General features: G+C 37.5%; 1 protein-coding gene across 3 annotated transcripts in view; it reads right to left on the reverse strand.

Moving 5' to 3' along the window:
• Positions 1-202: 202 nt before the first annotated feature.
• The window catches only part of LOC139958415 (testis-expressed protein 10 homolog), a 29,310-nt gene continuing 9,541 nt past the window's right edge, over positions 203-19,971 (reverse strand). For all 3 annotated transcript variants that reach the window (XM_071955477.1, XM_071955478.1, XM_071955479.1), the window contains exons 8-15: positions 19,396-19,565; positions 18,887-19,064; positions 18,257-18,327; positions 17,018-17,154; positions 13,036-13,113; positions 5,122-5,392; positions 4,668-4,795; positions 203-1,930 (exon numbers count right to left, since the gene is read on the reverse strand). In XM_071955477.1, coding sequence (XP_071811578.1) covers positions 1,841-1,930; positions 4,668-4,795; positions 5,122-5,392; positions 13,036-13,113; positions 17,018-17,154; positions 18,257-18,327; positions 18,887-19,064; positions 19,396-19,565 — 1,123 coding nt within the window. In that variant the 3' untranslated portion in view covers positions 203-1,840. The remainder of the gene's footprint in view (positions 1,931-4,667; positions 4,796-5,121; positions 5,393-13,035; positions 13,114-17,017; positions 17,155-18,256; positions 18,328-18,886; positions 19,065-19,395; positions 19,566-19,971) is intronic.

A 19,971-nucleotide genomic window follows, 5' to 3' on the forward strand; every position in this document is an offset into this window, starting at 1 on the left:
ATTAAACACATTGCCAGATCTCCTTTACAAGTTTGTAAATAAACAAATTGCAGATGATTCGTAGACTTGAAGGCAGAATATATTGTTGGCTTGTTGCGGTAGCATCCCAATGTTATTTACAACGTAGGCTATATGACTTGCTACTTTACCTTGTAAAGTGTAGGAAGATACAAACATCTCTTGATGATATTAAACTTCAGAGAAAAGTTTCTTGAACATTTTATTCAACATGCAAACTTGTGAAGAAAGTGAGACATCAATTTACAGACCATGAAAATAGATGCACTAAGACTGTCAACACTAAAAAGTATATTGGTATTTGGCATTTTATCACGTCTAGCCATTTATGTGCCCCTGCACAATCAAGCTACTGACAACCTAATGAATTAACTATTTATCATATTATAGTAAAGAAGTCTTTAATTCTACCATATATATATCTTTGTTTTAAAATGTGTTTGGTACTCCTGGGGTACCCTTTATTATTTCACCCTCAACTTTTCTTTACCATAAAAGTTCCATCCTCTGGAATGTAATGTGACAATACTGCCTTAGATCACAACATAAAATTAACTGCCTTGCCTAGTTTCCTATCCAAACATAATATGTTACATTATACTAAGTTAAATAATATTACATAATGAAGTTACATAATACTAAGTTAAATAATGTTACATAATGATGTTATATACTAAGTTAATCTGTGATTTTCAATTACAGCTCAGCATTGGGAAAATAAGCAGCTCCTTTTTCAGCTAAGTAATAATTCATTCATGATGCATCATACACCTTTAAAGAAAACTACTTTTAATACAAACCTTACATAACCATGTTCCACTTCCTACCAGATTCACTCAGTTATCACTTGTGTAATGTTCCATACACAAAATGTGCAGTACAGATTCACTCAGTTATAACTTGTGTAATGTTCCATACACAAAATGTGCAGTACAGATTCACTCAGTTATAACTTGTGTAATGTTCCATACACAAAATATGCCGTACAGATTCACTCAGTTATCACTTGTGGAAAGTTTCATACACAAAATGTGCAGTACAGATTCACTCAGTTATAACAGTAATGTTTCATACACAAAACGGGCAGTAGAGATTCACTCAGTTATCACTTGTGTAACGTTTCATACACAAAATATGCCGTACAGATTCACTCAGTTATAACTTGTGTAATGTTCAAATCACAAAATGTGCAGTACAGATTCACTCAGTTATAACTTGTGTTATGTTCTATACACAAAATGTGCAGTACAGATTCACTCAGTTATAACTTGTGTAATGTTCAAATCACAAAATGTGCAGTACAGATTCACTCAGTTATAACTTGTGTTATGTTCTATACACAAAATGTGCAGTACAGATTCACTCAGTTATCACTTGGGTAACGTTTCATACACAAAATATGCCGTACAGATTCACTCAGTTATAACTTGTGTGATGTACCAATCACAAAATGTGCAGTACAGTTTCACTCAGTTATAACTTGTGTAATATTTCATACACAAAATGTGCAGTAGAGATTCACTCAGTTATCACTTGTGGAAAGTTTCATACACAAAATATGCCGTACAGATTCACTTAATTATAACTTATACATAGACTGGAGTATGTCTATCCCTGGTAAAGGTAGTAATGAACAACATTAGCAACTTTGTTCATTGATAACCAAATCAACTGATCCTGAGAGAATGTTTCACAATGGCTATCTGTAGGTATGAGATGCAATTCTCCAGGTAACATGGGCTATCTGTAGTTATGACATGCAATTCTCCAGGTAACATGGGCAATCTGTAGGTATGAGATGCAATTCTCCAGGTAACATGGGCTATCTGTGTGAAGTAGATCCCAGAAAAAGATCAGACTGATACCTCAACTCTGCCAGCCATCGTGTTTCATCAAAATGTTTTGTAGCAATCTACAAGAAAGAGAAGATATAATTCAAATATTTCTATATTCAGGGGCAGATCTAGGGTTTTAAAAAAAAGAGGGTGTCCAATGAGTACCGAACTGAAGGCATGAATGAGACAAGAAGTGCCGAATGGGGGAGGGTTAATGAAGATGTGTCACACTCCCTTTACAGAAATGTTTGAACAATTAATGGTCCTCAGATTCAATCTTTTGAAATATTTTGCAACATTTGGAGTTAAGTTATGTTCAATAAGTTTATTTTTCAAGGTTAGTGTGTCTGATACTTACATTTTTAATGATGGCGGATCAAGCTATCAATTAAATTATTCAAAAAAAGGAAATTTACCCTTTCCCCTTTTAATATTTTTTTTTATATCTTTCAACAAGATCATAATAGTACATAGCCATAAGCAGCTACTTAGTATGCAGATCCTTGAAGAGAATAGGCAGACAGGGCTAACACAGTAACTACTGACATGCTGGCTACACACATGTCAAGGTAGTTCCTAATGCTTTCTCTGTTACTGCTGGAAGGGCACTGTGATCTACCGACAGTAAAAATAGAACCTGTTGCCTGGCCATTATGCTCCTGGAGCATGGTGGGACCAAATATTGAGCACTTTAACATTTCAAATGTGTGTATTTCTCTAAACACAAAACCAAACCTAAAATAATAACACCACCAGAACCGCTGATATGTTTCCTTCAATTAACTTATTGACTTATGCTGGTTGAAATACATCAATTATGAACCCTAGAAACAACAGTTGCAAAACTGGATAGGCTTTTGAATTTACGGATCCTACTTGTGCACCTGGCGAAGTGTAATGGTGTGCTTTACATACAATACTGACCACTTGAACAATGTCACCTGTGGGACTTCCCTTCCTTTTTAAGACAGTGTTTTAGAAATAAATTTTAAGAAAAAGGTTCTCCCTTCCTCGTTAGGCTATGGATAGGGGAAGGAGAAAATTCTGTCATCCCCATATGAAATGGCCTAAGACGATGTTATTTAGCAAATTCAAACTACAAATGTATTCATAATGAAGGGATACGTAAGGAAATGTTAGGAAATGGTAAATGCAGTCCTAACAGCATGTTTCTGCATATATACATTCGAACCACCTCAATCACAAACGGTCGAGGGTACTGGTGTAGGAGGCTTTATCGGGCAAGGGCATTGGTGTAGGGAGCTTTCAATGGACAAGGGCTTTGGTGTAGGAAGCTTTCAATGGACAAGGGCTTTGGTGTAGGAAGCTTTCAAAAAGGTGTGGGCAAAACACTGTAATGCTGGAACTGGGCACTTCCTAAACTAATGGTAGTTGTAATTCCAAAGGGGCAATTTTGATGGCAAATTCTGAGTAAGAGCTTTCTAAGACAATCTTTTTGGGGAATAACCCAGACTGAACTCGGTGTGATCTTGTTTGCCTTCCGTCACCCCTGGTTTGTAAATGGTTTAACACATGGATATTTGAGGGGATTAATTGTAAATGGTTTAACACATGGATATTTGAGGGGATTAATTGTAAATGGTTTAACACATGGATATTTGAGGGGATTAATTGTAAATGGTTTAACACATGGATATTTGAGGGGATTAATTGTAAATGGTTTAACACATGGATATTTGAGGGGATTAATTGTAAATGGTTTAACACATGGATATTTGAGGGGATTAATTGTAAATGGTTTAACACATGGATATTTGAGGGGATTAATTGTAAATGGTTTAACACATGGATATTTGAGGGGATTAATTGTAAATGGTTTAACACATGGATATTTGAGGGGATTAATTGTAAATGGTTTAACACATGGATATTTGAGGGGATTAATTGTAAATGGTTTAACACATGGATATTTGAGGGGATTAATTGTAAATGGTTTAACACATGGATATTTGAGGGGATTAATTGTAAATGGTTTAACACATGGATATTTGAGGGGATTAATTGTAAATGGTTTAACACATGGATATTTGAGGGGATTAATTGTAAATGGTTTAACACATGGATATTTGAGGGGATTAATTGTAAATGGTTTAACACATGGATATTTGAGGGGATTAATTGTAAATGGTTTAACACATGGATATTTGAGGGGATTAATTGTAAATGGTTTAACACATGGATATTTGAGGGGATTAAATCTTTTGTCAGTCAGTCATTTCATTATTATTCGCTTTCATCATAAGAAATGTTAACATACAACTGCTGAAGGCAAGATAAACTCGCAATGGGTAAAAATAATATATAAATATTGACATACTTGATATAACCGATGAATGTTTAATATATCTACCAGACTACCACCCAACTTCAGAAATAACCTCTGATGACTGTTGGTGCATATTCCTACAACCATTAGCAATTTAGGGTCTAAGTTAGCAGGTCTAAGTTAGCAGTTTAGGGTCTAAGTAAGCAGTTCTAAGTAAGCAGTTCTAAGTTAGCAGTTCTAAGTTAGCAGGTCTAAGTCAGCAGTTTAGGATCTAAGTAAGCAGTCCTAGGTTAGCAGTTCTAAGTTAGCAGATCTAAGTTAGCAGTTTAGGGTGTAAGTGTTTCACTCCTGAAGACATAGAGTATCTGGAGTATCTTTCATTACATTTTAAAGGGTTAAACTTCTAACTGGAAGGGGGTAATTGTTGCTCAATAAACAGGTTTTCAACGCACTATGCTTCTTAACTGATAATGTTCCATAAAGTGTAAAATGAAATAATAATTTTTTGTGCAATGTGAAAATATTACCTGAATTGCTTGCATAAAATCTGCTAATTTTGTTACATTCTTGATCAAGACTTGCTTCAGGTCTTCTGTCTGAAGAAGACGAATCACTATAACTGCAATTAACCTCAGCTGTTCTTTGTTTTCATAATCTGTAAGAAAACAAAAGACGTAAAACAAAGAGAAAGTATAATATGGTGAAAACATCTTGCTAGTATTCTACTGGCTTCAGTGTTAACCTTTCATACATAACAAGTGAGTATGGTTTTTAGGATTATATGGTCTTATCAATGTAGTGTTGGTTTCATTTTGGACATAAAAGACTTTGTCACAGTTTCAAACTATCGTAGAATCTACTATAACGAGGAACCAATATTCCAGATAACACAACGATACATGTAACATCTTGGAATTAAATTACTTGACAGACTATAAGATGCTGTGAGTATTAACATACTACTGCATATTCATCACTTACTCTCTACAACAGTCCTAAAGTGACTGAAAATATCTGGTAAAAGGTGATTCCACCTAATCAGGACATCCATTGCTAACTTCCAAAGCACTTCTTCCCAACTATCCTCCATGAAGTCAGCACTGTAATCTCTTACTGTCCTGCATAAGACTGACACCATCAGCTGTATAAACTGGCTCACAAAGTCATCTCGCACATAGTACGATGGCAAGTATTCACATGTCATGAAAATAATACCATAGGCAGATGAAAAGGGAATGGTGGTGAACTGAGCCTGTGAAGAAGATTGATAGTTTGTGAGAAAGTCAAGGTTGTTGCCTCTTGTTGAACATATGCATTTGAAGACAATTATCGACTGTAGGACCTGGAAAGCATGCATGTACAAAATAGATTCATGTAGGACCTGGACATGCACGCATGTACATTTGAAGACAATTAGCGACTGGGTACCTTGCTAATAGATTCATGTAGGACCTGGACATGCACGCATGTACATTTGAAGACAATTAGCGACTGGGTACCTTGCTAATAGATTCATGTAGAACCTGGACATGCATGCATGTACATTTGAAGACAATTAGCGACTGGGTACCTTGCTAATAGATTCATGTAGGACCTGGACATGCATGCATGTACATTTGAAGACAATTAGCGACTGGATACCTTGCTGATAGATTCATGTAGGACCTGGACATGCACGCATGTACATTTGAAGACAATTAGCAACTGGGTACCTTGCTAATAGATTCATGTAGGACCCGGACATGCACGCATGTACATTTGAAGACAATTAGCGACTGGGTACCTTGCTGATAGATTCATGTAGGACCTGGACATGCACGCATGTACATTTGAAGACAATTAGCGACTGGGTACCTTGCTAATAGATTCATGTAGGACCTGGACATGCACGCATGTACATTTGAAGACAACTAGCGACTGGGTACCTTGCTAATAGATTCATGTAGAACCTGGACATGCATGCATGTACATTTGAAGACAATTAGCGACTGGGTACCTTGCTAATAGATTCATGTAGGACCTGGACATGCACGCATGTACATTTGAAGACAATTAGCGACTGGGTACCTTGCTGATAGATTCATGTAGGACATGGACATGCATGCATGTACATTTGAAGACAACTAGCGACTGGGTACTTTGCTAATAGATTCATGTAGAACCTGGACATGCACGCATGTACATTTGAAGACAATTAGCGACTGGGTACCTTGCTAATAGATTCATGTAGAACCTGGACATGCACGCATGTACATTTGAAGACAACTAGCGACTGGGTACCTTGCTAATAGATTCATGTAGAACCTGGAAAGCATGCATGTACATTTGAAGACAATTAGCGACTGGGTACCTTGCTAATAGATTCATGTAGGACCTGGACATGCATGCATGTACATTTGAAGACAATTAGCGACTGGGTACCTTGCTAATAAGTTCATCAGGGATGTAAGTGCAGCCAAAAAAAAAAACCGGAAATCTATTCGGAGACCCCGGGTGAATGCCGTCCTAACACATCCTACTCCTAGCTCTGACTACTTACACACTATCGTTATGTTAGGCTAGCTCTGAAGTATTAGCGCTAACACATGTTACCCCTAGTTCTTACTACTTACACACTATCGTTATGTTAGGCTAGCTCAAAGTTACGAATACGTCGCAGCGAACTACGGAATAAAAAACAGTCTCACATTCGAATGCGATCACAAATATCGACTTTCATATGCGTATCCCGTAGATTGCCGCCGCTCACAAATATCACAAGCGTTAATTCCGAAAGTTATGTCGAGCACCAGCAGTTACGAAGATATTAATTAGCAGTCCAATCAACGTGAATTAGGCAAGGTTTTTCAACGACAGAAATGAGCTATGGCGATTTGAAGTTCGCACGTACGCAACGATATTCACATGGCACAATGTTGTACAGTGCAATGCGATGATGAGAAACAGGAATGGTATTTTGATTGATCGATGAGTGAAAGTTGAAGTTAGCTTGCTGCAACGGGCCAGGCATTTTTGCCGCGTTGTGTCTTTGATATTCGAACAATTTTGTGGAACTTTATTGGAATTAAAAAAAAACGGATTTCCGTAAAAATACGGAAGACTTACATCCCTGAAAAAAAAAACCGGATTTCCGTAAAAATACGGAAGACTTACATCCCTGGTTCATGTAGGACCTGGAAAGCATGCATGTACATTTGAAGACAACTAGCGACTGGGTACCTTGCTAATAGATTCATGTAGGACCTGGACATGCATGCATGTACATTTGAAGACAATTAGCGACTGGGTACCTTGCTAATAGATTCATGTAGGACCTGGACATGCACGCATGTACATTTGAAGACAACTAGCGACTGGGTACCTTGCTAATAGATTCATGTAGGACCTGGACATGCATGCATGTACATTTGAAGACAATTAGCGACTGAGTACCTTGCTAATAGATTCATGCAGAACCTGGACATGCATGCATGTACATTTGAAGACAATTAGCAACTGGGTACCTTGCTAATAGATTCATGTAGAACCTGGAAAGCATGCATGTACATTTGAAGACAATTAGCGACTGGGTACCTTGCTAATAGATTCATGTAGGACCTGGACATGCATGCATGTACATTTGAAGACAACTAGTGACTGGGTACCTTGCTAATAGATTCATGTAGGACCTTGAAAGCATGCATGTACATTTGAAGACAACTAGCGACTGGGTACCTTGCTAATAGATTCATGTAGGACCTTGAAAGCATGCATGTACATTTGAAGACAATTAGCGACTGGGTACCTTGCTGATAGATTCATGTAGGACCTGGACATGCACGCATGTACATTTGAAGACAATTAGCGACTGGGTACCTTGCTAATAGATTCATGTAGGACCTTGAAAGCATGCATGTACATTTGAAGACAATTAGCGACTGGGTACCTTGCTGATAGATTCATGTAGGACCTGGACATGCACGCATGTACATTTGAAGACAATTAGCGACTGGGTACCTTGCTAATAGATTCATGTAGAACCTGGACATGCATGCATGTACATTTGAAGACAATTAGCGACTGGGTACCTTGCTGATAGATTCATGTAGAACCTGGACATGCACGCATGTACATTTGAAGACAACTAGCGACTGGGTACCTTGCTAATAGATTCATGTAGAACCTTGAAAGCATGCATGTACATTTGAAGACAACTAGCGACTGGGTACCTTGCTAATAGATTCATGTAGGACCTGGACATGCATGCATGTACATTTGAAGACAATTAGCGACTGGGTACCTTGCTGATAGATTCATGTAGGACCTGGACATGCACGCATGTACATTTGAAGACAATTAGCAACTGGGTACCTTGCTAATAGATTCATGTAGAACCTGGACATGCACGCATGTACATTTGAAGACAATTAGCGACTGGGTACCTTGCTGATAGATTCATGTAGAACCTGGACATGCACGCATGTACATTTGAAGACAATTAGCGACTGGGTACCTTGCTAATAGATTCATGCAGAACCTGGACATGCATGCATGTACATTTGAAGACAATTAGCAACTGGGTACCTTGCTAATAGATTCATGTAGAACCTGGAAAGCATGCATGTACATTTGAAGACAATTAGCGACTGGGTACCTTGCTAATAGATTCATGTAGGACCTGGACATGCATGCATGTACATTTGAAGACAACTAGTGACTGGGTACCTTGCTAATAGATTCATGTAGGACCTTGAAAGCATGCATGTACATTTGAAGACAACTAGCGACTGGGTACCTTGCTAATAGATTCATGTAGGACCTTGAAAGCATGCATGTACATTTGAAGACAATTAGCGACTGGGTACCTTGCTGATAGATTCATGTAGGACCTGGACATGCACGCATGTACATTTGAAGACAATTAGCGACTGGGTACCTTGCTAATAGATTCATGTAGGACCTTGAAAGCATGCATGTACATTTGAAGACAATTAGCGACTGGGTACCTTGCTGATAGATTCATGTAGGACCTGGACATGCACGCATGTACATTTGAAGACAATTAGCGACTGGGTACCTTGCTAATAGATTCATGTAGAACCTGGACATGCATGCATGTACATTTGAAGACAATTAGCGACTGGGTACCTTGCTGATAGATTCATGTAGAACCTGGACATGCACGCATGTACATTTGAAGACAACTAGCGACTGGGTACCTTGCTAATAGATTCATGTAGAACCTTGAAAGCATGCATGTACATTTGAAGACAACTAGCGACTGGGTACCTTGCTAATAGATTCATGTAGGACCTGGACATGCATGCATGTACATTTGAAGACAATTAGCGACTGGGTACCTTGCTGATAGATTCATGTAGGACCTGGACATGCATGCATGTACATTTGAAGACAATTAGCAACTGGGTACCTTGCTAATAGATTCATGTAGAACCTGGACATGCACGCATGTACATTTGAAGACAATTAGCGACTGGGTACCTTGCTGATAGATTCATGTAGAACCTGGACATGCACGCATGTACATTTGAAGACAATTAGCGACTGGGTACCTTGCTAATAGATTCATGTAGGACCTGGACATGCACGCATGTACATTTGAAGACAACTAGCGACTGGGTACCTTGCTAATAGATTCATGTAGAACCTGGAAAGCATGCATGTACATTTGAAGACAATTAGCAACTGGGTACCTTGCTAATAGATTCATGTAGAACCTGGACATGCACGCATGTACATTTGAAGACAATTAGCGACTGGGTACCTTGCTAATAGATTCATGTAGAACCTGGACATGCACGCATGTACATTTGAAGACAATTAGCGACTGGGTACCTTGTTGATAGATTCATGTAGGACCTGGACATGCACGCATGTACATTTGAAGACAATTAGCGACTGGGTACCTTGCTAATAGATTCATGTAGAACCTGGACATGCACGCATGTACATTTGAAGACAATTAGCGACTGGGTACCTTGCTGATAGATTCATGTAGGACCTGGACATGCACGCATGTACATTTGAAGACAATTAGCGACTGGGTACCTTGCTAATAGATTCATGTAGAACCTGGACATGCACGCATGTACATTTGAAGACAATTAGCGACTGGGTACCTTGCTGATAGATTCATGTAGGACCTGGACATGCACGCATGTACATTTGAAGACAATTAGCGACTGGGTACCTTACTAATAGATTCATGTAGGACCTGGACATGCATGCATGTACATTTGAAGACAATTAGCGACTGGATACCTTGCTGATAGATTCATGTAGGACCTGGACATGCACGCATGTACATTTGAAGACAATTAGCAACTGGGTACCTTGCTAATAGATTCATGTAGGACCCGGACATGCACGCATGTACATTTGAAGACAATTAGCGACTGGGTACCTTGCTGATAGATTCATGTAGGACCTGGACATGCACGCATGTACATTTGAAGACAATTAGCGACTGGGTACCTTGTTGATAGATTCATGTAGGACCTGGACATGCACGCATGTACATTTGAAGACAATTAGCGACTGGGTACCTTGCTAATAGATTCATGTAGGACCTGGAAAGCATGCATGTACATTTGAAGACAATTAGCGACTGGGTACCTTGCTAATAGATTCATGTAGAACCTGGACATGCAGGCATGTACATTTGAAGACAACTAGCGACTGGGTACCTTGCTAATAGATTCATGTAGGACCTGGACATGCATGCATGTACATTTGAAGACAACTAGCGACTGGGTACCTTGCTGATAGATTCATGTAGGACCTGGACATGCACGCATGTACATTTGAAGACAACTAGCGACTGGGTACCTTGCTAATAGATTCATGTAGAACCTGGACATGCATGCATGTACATTTGAAGACAACTAGCGACTGGGTACCTTGCTAATAGATTCATGTAGGACCTGGACATGCATGCATGTACATTTGAAGACAACTAGCGACTGGGTACCTTGCTAATAGATTCATGTAGAACCTGGACATGCATGCATGTACATTTGAAGACAACTAGCGACTGGGCACCTTGCTGATAGATTCATGTAGGACCTGGACATGCACGCATGTACCATTGTCTGCTTATTGATCTGCTTGTTGGTAGGTACTTTGCAGAACCATATGTAGAATAACTGTACACACATGCATGCAGGAGTATATACATGTTACAATATAAATTAAAAGCAACCAGAGGTTCCATTTATGTAATTAATGCAGATGATTTGTGGGTTTTACCAAAACAACAACATTTTCAAATATATGTGTGCAGGAATGCATGTTTTCAAACAGTCTATTTTATTTCATGCAAGATTATGGAATGCAAAACATGATGCTGTTTCTCTTGACACAGAGGTTAGTACCCAATGACAATTACTCCTTCCAAATCTTGCACATACAGTATGAATGAGGATATATATTGATCTTGTACAGTATGAATGAGGATATATTGATCTTGTACAGTATGAATGAGGATATATTGATCTTGTACAGTATGAATGAGGATATATTGATCTTGTACAGTATAAATGAGGATATATTGATCTTGTACAGTATGAATGAGGATATATTGATCTTGTACAGTATGAATGAGGATAAATCGATCTTGTACAGTATGAATGAGGATATATTGATTTTGTACAGTATGAATGAGGATATACTGATCTTGTACAGTATAAATGAGGATATATTGATCTTGTACAGTATGAATGAGGATATATTGATCTTGTACAGTATGAATGAGGATATATTGATCTTGTACAGTATGAATGAGGATATAATGATCTTGTTCAGTATGAATGAGGACATAATGATCTTGTTCAGTATGAATGAGGATATATTGATCTTGTACAGTATAAATGAGGATATATTGATCTTGTACAGTATGAATGAGGATATATTGATCTTGTACAGTATGAATGAGGATATACAGATCTTGTACAGTATGAATTAGGAGATATTGATCTTGTACAGTATGAATGAGTACATATTGATCTTGTACAGTATGAATTAGGACATATTGATCTTGTACAGTATGAATGAGGATAAATCGATCTTGTACAGTATGAATGAGGATATATTGATCTTGTACAGTATGAATGAGGATATATTGATCTTGTACAGTATAAATGAGGATATATTGATCTTGTACAGTATGAATGAGGATATATTGATCTTGTACAGTATGAATGAGGATATATTGATCTTGTACAGTATGAATGAGGATATAATGATCTTGTTCAGTATGAATGAGGACATAATGATCTTGTTCAGTATGAATGAGGATATAATGATCTTGTACAGTATGAATGAGGATATACAGATCTTGTACAGTATGAATTAGGAGATATTGATCTTGTACAGTATGAATGAGTACATATTGATCTTGTACAGTATGAATTAGGACATATTGATCTTGTACAGTATGAATGAGGATAAATCGATCTTGTACAGTATGAATGAGGATATATTGATCTTGTACAGTATGAATGAGGATATATTGATCTTGTACAGTATAAATGAGGATATATTGATCTTGTACAGTATGAATGAGGATATATTGATCTTGTACAGTATGAATGAGGATATATTGATCTTGTACAGTATAAATGAGGATATATTGATCTTGTACAGTATGAATGAGGATATATTGATCTTGTACAGTATGAATGAGGATATATTGATCTTGTACAGTATGAATGAGGATATATTGATCTTGTACAGTATAAATGAGGATATATTGATGTTGTACAGTATAAATGAGGATATATTGATCTTGTTATAATGTCAGGATAGCATATATACTAATTTTAATATGGTGTGACTTTAAGATGTTACATACTGTTCATTATGTTCATAGAGTGGATTACTATCTATTAATCTTACCAGCAGTTTAGCTGTTACTTGCTGAAAAACTTTCCAAGTTGTGTCTTCTGATATTAGTCGCAATGACTGACAAACAACCTGTGGAGTAATGAAGAAATGGATTTGAATTTGTAACAAGTATGCTAGACTCATGATGGTTCCATCCCTGAAAACTTCATAAAACATCATTTAAAGGAAAACAAAACGACAAAATCCACCACAAACAAATTCCTGTCATACTGCAAAGTCTCTGGTGATACAACACAATACATGAGCTTTAAACATACCAAGACATAATATCTCCACCATCAATACCACGCTGTCAACACAAAGTCACTGGTAATACAACACAATACATGAGCTTGGAACATACCAAGACATAATATCTCCACCATCAATACCACACTGTAAACACAAAGTCACTGGTAATACAACACAACACATGAGCTTTAAACATACCAAGACATAATATCTCCACCATCAATACCACACTGTAAACACAAAGTCACTGGTAATACAACACAATACATGAGCTTTAAACATACCAAGACATAATATCTCCACCATCAATACCACACTGTCAACACAAAGTCACTGGTAATACAACACAATACATGAGCTTTAAACATACCAAGACATAATATCTCCACCATCAATACCACGCTGTCAACACAAAGTCACTGGTAATACAACACGATACATGAGCTTTAAACATACCAAGACATAATATCTCCACCATCAATACCACACTGTCAACACAAAGTCACTGGTAATACAACACAATACATGAGCTCTAAACATACCAAGACATAATATCTCCACCATCAATACCACGCTGTCAACACAAAGTCACTGGTAATACAACACAATACATGAGCTTTAAACATACCAAGACATAATATCTCCACCATCAATACCACGCTGTCAACACAAAGTCACTGGTAATACAACACAATACATGAGCTTTAAACATACCCAGACATAATATCTCCACCATCAATACCACGCTGTCAACACAAAGTCACTGGTAATACAACACAATACATGAGCTTTAAACATACCCAGACATAATATCTCCACCATCAATACCACACTGTCAACACAAAGTCGCTGGTAATACAACACAATACATGAGCTTGGAACATACCCAGACATAATATCTCCACCATCAATACCACACTGTCAACACAAAGTCGCTGGTAATACAACACAATACATGAGCTTGGAACATACCAAGACATAATATCTCCACCATCAATACCACGCTGTCAACACAAAGTCACTGGTAATACAACACAATACATGAGCTTTAAACATACCAAGACATAATATCTCCACCATCAATACCATGCTGTCAACACAAAGTCATTGGTAATACAACACAATACATGAGCTCTAAACATACCCAGACATAATATCTCCACCATCAATACCACACTGTCAACACAAAGTCACTGGTAATACAACACAATACATGAGCTTGGAACATACCAAGACATAATATCTCCACCATCAATACCACGCTGTCAACACAAAGTCACTGGTAATACAACACAATACATGAGCTTTAAACATACCAAGACATAATATCTCCACCATCAATACCACACTGTCAACACAAAGTCATTGGTAATACTACACAACACATGAGCTTTAAACATACCCAGACATAATATCTCCACCATCAATACCACACTGTCAACACAAAGTCACTGGTAATACAACACAATACATGAGCTTTAAACATACCCAGACATAATATCTCCACCATCAATACCACGCTGTCAACACAAAGTCACTGGTAATACAACACAATACATGAGCTCTAAACATACCAAGACATAATATCTCCATCATCAATACCACACTGTCAACACAACATCACTGGTAATACAACACAATACATGAGCTCTAAACATACCAAGACATAATATCTCCACCATCAATACCACACTGTCAACACAAAGTCACTGGTAATACAACACAATACATGAGCTTGGAACATACCAAGACATAATATCTCCACCATCAATACCACGCTGTCAACACAAAGTCACTGGTAATACAACACAACACATGAGCTTTAAACATACCAAGACATAATATCTCCACCATCAATACCACACTGTAAACACAAAGTCATTGGTAATACAACACAATACATGAGCTTTAAACATACCAAGACATAATATCTCCACCATCAATACCACACTGTCAACACAAAGTCATTGGTAATACAACACAATACATGAGCTTTAAACATACCAAGACATAATATCTCCACCATCAATACCACACTGTCAACACAAAGTCACTGGTAATACAACACAATACATGAGCTTGGAACATACCAAGACATAATATCTCCACCATCAATACCACACTGTCAACACAAAGTCACTGGTAATACAACACAATACATGAGCTTTAAACATACCCAGACATAATATCTCCACCATCAATACCACGCTGTCAACACAAAGTCACTGGTAATACAACACAATACATGAGCTCTAAACATACCAAGACATAATATCTCCACCATCAATACCACGCTGTCAACACAAAGTCACTGGTAATACAACACAATACATGAGCTCTAAACATACCAAGACATAATATCTCCACCATCAATACCACGCTGTCAACACAAAGTCACTGGTAATACAACACAATACATGAGCTCTAAACATACCAAGACATAATATCTCCACCATCAATACCACACTGTCAACACAAAGTCATTGGTAATACAACACAATACATGAGCTTGGAACATACCCAGACATAATATCTCCACCATCAATACCACACTGTCAACACAAAGTCACTGGTAATACAACACAATACATGAGCTTTAAACATACCAAGACATAATATCTCCACCATCAATTCCACGCTGTCAACACAAAGTCACTGGTAATACAACACGATACATGAGCTTTAAACATACCAAGACATAATATCTCCACCATCAATACCACGCTGTCAACACAAAGTCACTGGTAACACAACACGATACATGAGCTTTAAACATACCAAGACATAATATCTCCACCATCAATACCACACTGTCAACACAAAGTCACTGGTAATACAACACAATACATGAGCTTTAAACATACCAAGACATAATATCTCCACCATCAATACCACACTGTCAACACAAAGTCACTGGTAATACAACACAATACATGAGCTTTAAACATACCAAGACATAATATCTCCACCATCAATACCACACTGTCAACACAAAGTCACTGGTAATACAACACAATACATGAGCTTTAAACATACCCAGACATAATATCTCCACCATCAATACCACACTGTCAACACAAAGTCACTGGTAATACAACACAATACATGAGCTCTAAACATACCAAGACATAATATCTCCACCATCAATACCACACTGTCAACACAAAGTCACTGGTAATACAACACAATACATGAGCTTTAAACATACCCAGACATAATATCTCCACCATCAATACCACACTGTCAACACAAAGTCACTGGTAATACAACACAATACATGAGCTTTAAACATACCAAGACATAATATCTCCACCATCAATACCACACTGTCAACACAAAATCACTGGTAATACAACACAATACATGAGCTTTAAACATACCCAGACATAATATCTCCACCATCAATACCACACTGTCAACACAAAGTCATTGGTTATATAACACAACACATGAGCTTTAAACATACCAAGACATAATATCTCCACCATCAATTCCACGCTGTCAACACAAAGTAATAATGATCAAGTTTGTGTCTCATCACCAACAACCATCAATGTGGCCATGATAATATGTTAAATGTGACTATATGATCTATGGATTAATAATTCACTTATTAATATGAACTGTATGTTTGGTTGAATTTCCTATGTATCATTAGGGATAAATGATGTTGTAAACAGACCAAAGTATCACATAAATACCAAACACATTCATTAATAGTTGTAATGGTAAGTATTCCTACCTGACACACTTTCTTGCTCTTCACTAAACTCTCTGCTGTGTCCTTCATTAGCTGTAAGTGAGAACACTGACTGGATACTTGACTTTGGTCAACTATTTCATTCTGCTGAAGGCTCAACAACTCTTCCATCTGATGACCTAAAGATAAAAAAGTTACATTATAGGAGGAAGCCTAAATCAAGGCTAGCAGATAGAACAAGAGGCTTCAGGAAAAACCTTCAATTGGCAAAACTATTTGATATGATGATAGCTGGGTGTTATGGAGTGCATATATATACATAGACAGAGCTTAGTTCATTGAACATAAAATGGTTAATACCCTAAACAGTCCGAAAACAGTGATATTTGCACAATAGTTAATGAAATCTGTATTCCTCTTGAACAGCATAAGAAGCATTAAATGTGCAATGTGAGATACCACCTATATGTTCATGTTAATTGTAGGATGCCTGGTAGGTACTCCTCTTGACGGATGTCAGAACCATGCAGTTTCCAAAATGATACAAATTATGACAAGCAACATGCTTGTTCCTGGTTCTCAAAAATAATTGTTGGAGGTTTGTCAAGTTTTGTGGAACAAGGTTTATGCAATCATACATAGCCTCCCTTGAAACCCTTTCTACAATGAGATTGCTGATGGACGCACATCCCATACTTTCCAGTATTGCAATCCAGAAATGGTAAAGTATTCCGAGAAGATTCCACTCAGAGATATTGCAAAGCCCCATTGTTGAAGAGGTCAGTCTCTGGTTTCTCATGGGATATAACCTCTCTGATGGGATATAACCTGCAACAGCCTGCATGGGAGGGGGACACCATAGCACAGCACCTCTCTGATGGGATATAACCTGCAACAGCCTGCATGGGAGGGGGACACCATAGCACAGCACCGCTCTGATGGGATATAACCTGCAACAGCCTGCATGGGACGGGGACACCACAACACAGCACCTCTCTGATGGGATATAACCTGCAACAGCCTTCATGAGAGTAGGACACCATAGCACAGCACCTTTCTGATGGGATATAACCTGCAACAGCCTGCATGGGAGGGGGACACCATAGCACAGCACCTCTCTGATGGGATATAACCTACAACAGCCTGCATGGGAGTAGGACACAATAACACAGCATCTCTCTGATGGGATATAACCCGCAACAGCCTGTATGGGAGGGGGACACCATAGCAAAGAAGAAAAAAAGGTTTTCTTAAGTTTTCCAGGCACATATTAATACTCACCTAACGAGAGTGTTATCAAGAAACTAACAAAGTGAGTTAAGTCAAATGGTAGTTCATCACTGTATAATAATCTGCAAAATAGAAATGTACAAGTTGTTGCTTAAAAGCAATATATATAGAGAGAATAAGACAAAGTTGATTTCAAATATCCTGTCACAACAGGTACATAACTGCATCATCATATTCATTGCATGTGAGTGAATCCTTGACTTGTAATGAACATTACATTAGCCATATCAGAGACATTCCCTTCTGCTACAACTGTTTATGAAGTGGAAACTAAGGTTTACTTCATCCTTTATTCCTTTGGAAACAATTGCTCACCACAACTGCATAAAATTGATTGAAGTGGTACCTTACCCTTCCTATTTCAAAACGTGGCAAGACACTGGAGGTGAGTGAAGGTCTCAGGAATGGGAATGAAAACAAACAAATTTAAATTGCAACTCTCTGAGCACCACTTGAAAAGAGAAGGCTTGACATAAGCCACTATATTGATCCAGTTCAAATAAACATGTTCTTTTTGGTAGGGTTCCCTATGATATGACATCACATGAGTAAGATTTAGACACTTCACAGGTTAATCATACCTAAAGATTGTTCAAGTGTTTTGTAGATGAAAGCACATACTTGCAGGTTAGTATCTGAACTGCATATGTAACAACTAACACAGATACTGTAGGTGAAAGAAATGCAGAACAGAGCATCTTGAAAGAGACAAGATCAATCTTCTTCATCCAGTGGAGAAGCTCCACAAGTTGTTTTTGAAGTTCTTCTGGATATCCAGAGATTAAGGCATTCTGTGGATCTGTCCAGATAAACAAAAAGATAAACAAACATGTGTGAAAGAGCCTTCTCTGGTTGTTATGTCTTGTTCAATCAGTTTAATCAGTTTAATCAGAGTGGATACATTTACATCAGGAGCCATAGCAACTAGAGGGAACAAACCAAGGTTTGGCTAGAGAAATGGTTATAGGACAATGTAAAATAGTAATTACATACCTAATATGGATTGGTTATAGGACAATGTAAAATAGTAAAAACATACCTAATATGGACTGGTCATATGACAATCTAAAATAGTTATAACATAACTAACAAGGATTGGTTATATCACAATCTAAATAGTAATAACATACCTAATAAGGTTTGAAAACTATCTTGAATGCAGGAGGCAGCACTTGGATGAACAATGGCCGCACTTCGAAGGAGGATATTCAAAGCATGATGGGATGTGTCCAACTTTCTGGAATGAAGTTCGATCAAAAGAGTTGGTAACGATGTAACAAACTGTGCCATCAAAGGAGTACTGTAAGAAAAGAAAATGGATACATTACAAATACACTATGGTTTCAACAGAATGATTTAATGTTAAAATATTCACTTCATTACACACTACTTCATTCTGTCTTCAGAGTGAAAAGAAGAAAACATTGGCTTTCCAAATTTAGTCAACTCAAGGAAAAACATGTAGCAAAGAAACTTTTCATTCAAGGCATTTTATTAATCTTCTCTATGCATTAATTTTAAGCATGACATTAATATCCCATTTTAGAGCATGATTAAAACATGGAAATGCCAACCCAATCCAAAACGCCATGGAATTACTTCAAAAGGTTTACTTTGCCTAATGATTGACTAAAATAACCACAAGTTAATATGTTAAAGTGAAAGATTGACTGAAATTACCACTTTAACCATGTTTGTGATTACCA

This window comes from Apostichopus japonicus, chromosome 18 (genome assembly GCF_037975245.1).
Source record: "Apostichopus japonicus isolate 1M-3 chromosome 18, ASM3797524v1, whole genome shotgun sequence".
Taxonomy (NCBI): Eukaryota; Metazoa; Echinodermata; class Holothuroidea; order Aspidochirotida; family Stichopodidae; genus Apostichopus; species Apostichopus japonicus.